The following is an 8,258-nucleotide window of genomic DNA, read 5'->3' as shown; positions in this document are numbered from 1 at the left end:
TGCTGCCTGGCCTGCTGTGTTTTTCCAGCACCACACTTTTTGACTCTTGACTCTCCTGTATCTGCAGGTCTCATTTCTCCCTGACTCTAAGGTATGTCCTGTTTATTTGTCCATTCTATTTTGCTAGTTCTCAATTGTTTGATTCTTAACAGACACCTTATCTAGATCTAAGCACCATCTCTATTTTAGTAATACCACAATATGTATATACTTTGCAAAATCTCTGGGTACTTTAGAATGGTCAACAATCCTGCACTTCTGTTAAACAGACAAATTCAAATCTTCACATCTATTGAGAACTGTCTCAGCACATTAATAAAAAAGATACTGATGGCTAGAGTTTTAAATACTTTATTTATAGAAACGCAGGTTTACAAACTTTTGTCTTAAAGGTAGTCCCATCATGAATTAAACTGCAGTGGAAATGCATTTCGATATTTGTCACAATTAAAACAGGGTCCCTCTAAAGTTTCATTAAGGTTAACAATTACTCAAAACTTATTGTAAGCAATAAATTGAACACGTGGAAGATAGAGGATTTAGTTTGCAGTTAATGTAGAAACCTACATTCATCCAGAAAGGAAATAAACAACTCATTCATTTAAAAAATAAACAAATGTGTTTGTCTGTGGAGACCAATTTCCTCAATACCTTAGTTCAGTGATGTTGACTTGTCTTTCTACTGGTGCCCAGTGAAGTTAGCTAATTAGTGACTGAATTCTATAGATCATCACAAATGATACTGGTGATATAGATAAACACGGAATAATGAAAATTCAAAGAAAATTGAAAATAACAAAATTATCTCTGGAATTAATCAGCATTTGGAAACAGACAAAAGAAAAGGCAAACAGATTGTGGGTGAGGATCCTTCACTGGAAATTTTCTCTTTTCAGTTTCTGACATGTTTGGTGCAAATGTCCATTTTTCCCTGGTTTTATTTCTGGTTAGAAAATGTAAAATTCCAGGGAAATGTCATTCAAACCATACGTTAAGACATACATACACCTCAACTTCTGATCAGCAGAGCACAATGTTATTACAGTAAGTTCATCTGGTATACAAGATGGAAAGCAAGCTTCATAATATGGTTCAATTTTAAATATATTTGAGGTGAACAGTTTGTAACAGGTATATTTATATCAAAACAAACACATTGTCTTCAGAAAAAATGCAAGTCTGACACTTTAGTTGAATAGTGCACCGATTTCAGTACAAAGTATCAATGGCTGTTTCCACAGATTGTGTGTTGTGTTCTGCATATTGCAATATTGGTTAAAGCTTAGAAAAAATAAGTTTGGTTTTGAAAGGAAATCATTACACAATAGTTTTTTATTAGAATGTGTGAAGATGTCTGTTGGAGGAGTGGCAATTTTTAACTGATTAATGTTGTGGTGCTTCATCAGCATTGTCGTTCTTAACTGAGAGGTAAGCAAATTATTCAAACATGTTGCTCAGTCGATTAAAATCAACATCACTGTTGTGTCCCCAGTCTAATAAAATTCAGGGAAGGTTTTGTAGGTCTACCTCAGACTGTAAGCTCACTATAGTATCTCACAAGACATATTCAACATTTACAGATTAACAACATTGTGTTCTTAAAAATTTTCAAGTAGAGCCAAGATTCTTTTCTGTTCACTTTCTTTAAACTCATCATTCTTCCCATCGCCAATATTTTCTGCATATTCTGGAAAACAGGTTTTTAAAAAATGAAGGATGCAGAGACAGTTATGTTTCAGTTTAAATACCACATTCATTTCATGATTCAAATGCACTTTCCCTGCAAATCGTGTACCATTATAACACAAATGAAGAATACTTAAATATGCAAAATCCCGAAGTTCCATAATGGGAAAAAAAGAATTCAGGACATGCTTCAACCTGCAATATACTTTTCTGTATGATTCAAGTAACTTTTGTTCTGTTTGAATTCAAATAATAATTGGAAAACATCATAATCAGATTCCTGCCAGTGTTAAATTAAAACAATGGGCAGGATCTTGTCATGGTGTCGGGGATCTCTCTTGATAGTTAGAGAGATAGGGAGATTGAGATCGGCGCTCTCTCTTTTCAGGAAGGTCCTCTAAATCATGAGCCAATTAGGCAGCAGTGAGCCAGCACTGGAGCATCCCTTGGAATCAAGACTCCATGGGTAAAACTCTTGCTGTTTGAGGTCTCCCAGAGGTGGATAGCTTTTGTAGTTAGTAGCTCTTAGAGGAGGTGTTTTCTGCTGTTTAAATGACAGGATCCCGAATAACACGATGGTCCAGACGATTTGTAAGTAATGCTGAGAAGGTTTTGCATCTTTGAGATTGGCTTTGAGAGGCACAAGATGTCTTTCAGTAGGTCTCTTTTCCACGTGTCAAGTCCCTCAACCAGGTAGAGCGCCTTGAGGTACAAATCTGATAAACTGCATAATTTTCATTTAATATTAAATGCTGGGATGAAACTGAATTTCTTTGGATGGACGAATGAGCTTGGCACATTGAATGGGCTACCCCTTTCTCAAAATGTTAGTGGTGAGTCTACTGTACAGCATGTTTGATTTATGAAATAACTTATATAATAGCTTTTCCACCCTTTGGACATCTATTTAAATGATGCAACATTTTGTCTAAAGTTCACTCAGTTATAACGTAGGAAAAACAGTCAGTCAGTCAGTTTGTATGCAGCAGCAACCATCGCCTCACAAACAATGAGAAAGACTAAAAATACCCATCTTAATATTTATTCAAATATAGTGGAAATAATCTAATGAATAGCTGGTGGTTTAAGGTGAGAGATTAACATGTATTTTAATCTAATTTATTTTAGAGTTTGGATTTAGGATTAATGGCATTAAAGTTTTGGTCAATGTGTACAAGAAGTTTAACCATTAACTTTGTTAGCACTCTTATCAGTGATGATTTTGTTTTAAAAAACACAGTAATGATGGAGAAGTCTCTGGGCAATGATGAGAATTTGCTTTCATTGGGAGAGTATCAATGAGTGGACCAAGTAAACATTAAGGAACATGAGCTTACTTGCTGTTTAGAAGGAGCTTTCATTTGTCAAGTTACAGAAATCCAGATTGAAGTTAGACATATAAAACAGTTTTCCCTCGAGGACAGAGTGGGGTTCAGAAAATTTAGGAAATAGGTTACCTCAGTGTGAGGACATTAATTGAAAACAGCAGACCAGAAACATTTAGTTAGAATCCTGAAGAATTACTGGAAGCAGAGGAATTTTAAGCTCAGGTGTGAGACTAATCGAGAAAAAAGCTACAAAACTCTCAAGATTGGTGATTGAAAGAAATGGATAAGTTAAGTATGACAGAGACACAAATGCTCGCTGGTAATTGAGTACTATAAAGTGATAGTATTAGGACAGATGGAATTGCAATTTTACTGTGTTTTGAAATATCAAACTGTACTTTATGTAACATTTATTCTATTCTATGACTGTTTTATTCTATTTCATCTTTTACTTTGGGTAACAAATCCTTTCATTCTTAAAACTGGATATGTAGCATTCTGTACTTGCGTTTTGGTGACAGAACACCTCAGTAAATTTAAAACAAAATTTGATTTTATTATGCAGCTTTAGGTCTGGGATCTGATTTGCCAGTAATAACATCAGCTAGGATCAGAACAGTCATATACTATATGTGTTAACCATTATGGCAACACACATTCTTGTAAAACATGAATTACTAACCCAATATTCTGCTTAATGTAGCACTAATTTTCCATCTTATTGCTTTATGAACTGCATTATTGGTATACAGTGACTAAATTTAAAAATATCATATTTTTTGCAAATATAAAAAGAAATGGATCCAGAGATAAAGGAGGCGGATACATTAGTAAGAGTGAGAAAAAGCTAACACAAACACAGACCTTTAGCTTTGTGACAAATAAATCCATCAACTCAATCTGTTCAAAGTTGAGGGTGGATGGTGTAGAAAAACAGATTTTAAACAAAAAGCTGGTGGTGCTGAAATGGAGTCAGAGCTACGATAAATCAGAACAATCCAATTTTGGAAGAAAATGGGCTTTAGGTCTGAGAGGTCTATTTAAACAGGAAATAATTAATTTAATTAATTTGAAGTTCAACGTGATACATCTCTATAAACATTAATACTCTCAAGTCCTGTTTGCTAACTCAGTCTCTCAAAGGAAAACAATTAGCATGTAGGTAATAGTAAATAAAGTCTTCCAGAAGTCTGCTAATAAATGGAGAGAAACCTAACAATCTTACAGACAATTTTCCCAACCATAAGACCTGGCTCCTCAAGATGAATAATAGCAATTTGCTTTTATATCATCTTTGAATTTTGTTAAAAACGTATGGGCCAAGAGATCACTAATGGCCTGTGAAACATGCTGCACCTTTAAATCTGATCTTGAGTTTTAACTCCATTTTCTTACCGACTCTCCAGATACCGTGATTCCTGGGGGAATACCACTAGAGCGGAGAGTTCCAAAGGTTCCTTATTTTGTGCGTTTTTTGACGATTTTACTTCTACCCTAATGGAGAAAAAAAGCCTCTGGGGAAAGATGGGGATGAGTGGGACAGTGTGGAGGGTATCTTGGAGGTGCTATGGTTACATCTCCAGTTATTAGTGGTGGAAAAGAACAGATGTTTTGGAATCAATTGTTGGACAGCAGGTCAGGTAGCATCTGAGGAGCAGGAAAATCAACGTTTTGGGCATAAGCCCTTCATCAAGAATTCCTGATGAAGGGCTTATGCCCGAAACGTTGATTTTCCTGCTCCTCAGATGCTGCTTGACCTGCTGTGCTTTTTCAGCAGCACACTCTCGATTCTAACCTGCAGCATCTGTAGCCCTCACTTTCGCCTGTTTGCATTTGTGCTAAGAGCCTAAATCAAAATGGTGACTGTGATTTCATTACATCTCCCAGAATGACAAAGCACACTGTCTTGAGGAACCAATACTAAGTTCAATTTGACAATAATAAATGTATCACCAGGGTAAAAAAATCCAATGATAAATTTAACACGTGCCAAATGAAACAGATTGAAATAAGTGGTGAATCCAAATCAGGGAATGGAATGGCACTATTTGTGGAAGACAATGTATGAAAACATATCAATTTGCAACAGAACTACTGCTAATGAGAAAAAGTCAAAACTCTAGGAGCTTAAAATAAAAGTCAAATACAATTTAATTGGACCACAAAAAGTGTTCAACAAGGACAAATGCATTCAAAAGTAAACTCCAAGGCAGTGGACTGGATTTCTGGACAAAGGCCCCGAAATACAGAGTTTGTTTTTAGCAAACAATTGCAAGACTTCTTACATTTTCTCAATAGATTTCTAAACCAAACATATGACAGATCAAAAGACTGAGTACCTGTTGGCTAACAAAGCAGCCATGGGTAAGTACGAGATAACAAAGAGGGTGGAATTGGACACTGTGGAATGTGATTGCTGGATATACAGAAGTCAGATTTTTGGATGGTCAGGAACCTCCCCCCCCCCCCCCCCCAACTACAGACTTGAAAGCAATACTGTAAATACATTTTCTTCAGGGATTTGGTTCCTCCTGCATTATTCTACCTGCTGGGATTCTCAAGCCTGAGGAAACCTAATATGCATGAAATAAAATTTAAAAATGCATTTAAATGAGCCAACTTGTGGAGGGAATTGGTCTCAATTGAGCTCCGGATTCAGAATTTTAAATTTTTTGCCCTGTATATTCCTCCTAACTCAGTTGTCCTTCCTCACACATCCAATTTGATGGACATAATTTTGCTCTACAAAGCAGAATAACCAAAATTAAGGCTCAGATATCATGCTTGTTTGGACTCACATTGCTATAGAAATGCACTCTCTGACAGAACTGCTATGAGCAGCCATAAATTTGAGCCACTCTGTTCCATCCTTTCCTCAAGTATTGCATCTTTATTGTAATATAAGTGCGCTTTTTGAAAATGGTTACTGTATATGCAGCAGCCAAAGTATTCATATTGAACAGTTCATTGAAACTGTAGGGAATCATGAATGGTGGGACATGATGTATACAATATAGCATAAGATTCCATATGTATTATATACAAAAGGACTGTTTATTATCTCACTCATCTGATTCATTAAACAGGTATTGCAATGCTTCCTAGTCCTTAAACATATTAGAAACAGATAACAAACTTAATTCTACTATGCCTCTACTAACCAGCTTGGGAAATAATAACAAAACAGCCCATCAGTGCCTAGGCTCCTTTAACACAGATTTCCTCAGTCACTCAACCACCACTTTTCACAGTGGAAGCTTACGTCTAACGTTTTCGTTCAATTTTAGTGCAGAATATTTGACCAGTGACAAGGTAACTGATTGATCGACAGACAGAAAAGCAGCACAGAACTGAAAATATAGACCTTGATTCATTTCAGCAACCTTTCATCATTATTAACTCAAAAGAGAAACCAATTTAAACAGGGACGTTGCCTCTACTTTGTTGATATTGACTTGTAAGGCACAAACAAACTCATGGGAAAAATTGAGACAGTAAAATCTACAAATCTACCATGTTCTTCTTGAGACTTGCATGAACAGAAACTATTTAGCTCCCCAAGTCTGGCAGCCTTCCCATGAATGAGCATAAAACCTCATTAAAAACAAACTTGGCAGAAAGGATCCAAGGAGATCAAACTAACTTCATTAATAAAAGGAGTTCTCTTTAAAATGACTGAAAGAATGACAATATCTCACTGGTGACTTGAGCTGCTGCTGTTCATTCAAAGGCATGAAAGATCACTAAGTTCTGAATACTGAATGAATGAATAATCGATGATTGTATTTTATATAAGTGACAGAACACAAAAAATCTAATTCGCTATGGCATTCAGTTGACTGTGCAGCTGCATTCTCATACCCACACAATATCCAGATTTTAAAGAAAACCTAATTGCAGTGGTATTTATATTTAATAATTCACAACTGTAAATAATCCATTCATGTAAGGAATTAAATTGGGAATTTGAATTTATACTTCTAAGTGTGACGCCTGTGATGTCAACAGAAGCATTGGGATAAATGTCACTGTGTAAGTAAGTGAACAATACCATAAGTAATAAGGCCAAATTAGAAACATCTTGGATTAGTTTTACAAACAGGGGTGAAGTAGTCACTGGAGATGTGATTAATTAAGAATGGCATTATGGTTGGTGCAGACAAGGTGGGCCGAAGTGGCTGCTTTTGTGCTGCACTGTTCTACGTTACTGTGCAACAGTGTATGATGGATTGCAGAGACAGGGCAAGATTAAAATACTGAGAAGGTCATTAAAATCAAGCCATTAAACCAATCATATCATATAAAATAGGTCTCCGCATGGGATGGTGATTTTATATGTATAAAATGTGTTCTGCTGTAAATCTTTAAGATCTGCTGAAATAAAAATCAAATATTACTGCAATTCAAGACACTGGTGCAGCAGAACTTGAGTTCAAACCACGTGACACAATTACTGAAAGTGGCCATCCATCACTGCCTACATGGAAAAAAAAAGACAGAATAAAGTCACTTCCCACACCTGCACACACTTTTATAGAACAGCAGCTGGAATAATTTCAAGGACATACATTTTGAAGGATCTTCAGGCCTTGATTTATGGCTGCCTAACATCATTGGCTGTCTTCTTATACTTGACTTTTAAAGTAACAGATTCTACGAGATGTTATTTCAAATGGGAACATTTCTGATTTGGAGGGAAGATTAAAGGAATCTGCTGGAAAACCAATAATTGATCAGACAGGCATGTATCTGTATTGGTTACTCACAATACTATATAAATTTTCCTGAGTGATTGAAGAGGCAGTGACCTAAAATAGTAAATTAAATCACATTATTTCTATACATTTCTGTTTGCAACATTAACTAGTTTAACTTAAATGGGGTTAACACCTGTAAAAATAGTGACAGAAAATCATGTAGCTCATTGACCTTTGGTACTTAATGCTGCTAACGAGTAAATGAGGGAACCTTAATTGCAATTCAACTTGAAATATGGTTCTGCAGAAAATAGTCACAATTTTAATACCCTGCGATAGTCTTGCCCTGTAGGTTAGAGTAGGGAAAGTAAACAATGTTTGGGACCAGCATTACTGTCACATACTATTACAAGGTTTAAGTTAAATTATTGAAGTCTAACATAATTCATAAATATTAAAGTAAGTTTGGAAACAAAAATTTTTTATTGAGGAGCACAACGGTACCTTGGTGTCATTTTTGCTTTTTACTGGTTCTTATGTCTTAACA

At 35.7% G+C, this 8,258-nt stretch overlaps 1 protein-coding gene across 1 annotated transcript in view; it reads right to left on the bottom strand.

The window, feature by feature from the left end:
• Window positions 1-335: 335 nt before the first annotated feature.
• ctnnbl1 (catenin, beta like 1) overlaps window positions 336-8,258 on the bottom strand; it is a 183,362-nt gene continuing 175,439 nt past the window's right edge. The window contains exon 16 of the mRNA XM_072556958.1: window positions 336-1,687. Within this exon, the coding sequence (XP_072413059.1) occupies window positions 1,599-1,687 (89 nt within the window). The 3' untranslated portion in view covers window positions 336-1,598. The remainder of the gene's footprint in view (window positions 1,688-8,258) is intronic.

Source organism: Chiloscyllium punctatum, chromosome 37 (genome assembly GCF_047496795.1).
Source record: "Chiloscyllium punctatum isolate Juve2018m chromosome 37, sChiPun1.3, whole genome shotgun sequence".
Lineage (NCBI taxonomy): Eukaryota > Metazoa > Chordata > Chondrichthyes > Orectolobiformes > Hemiscylliidae > Chiloscyllium > Chiloscyllium punctatum.
This window is presented reverse-complemented; position numbering and strand designations above follow the sequence as displayed.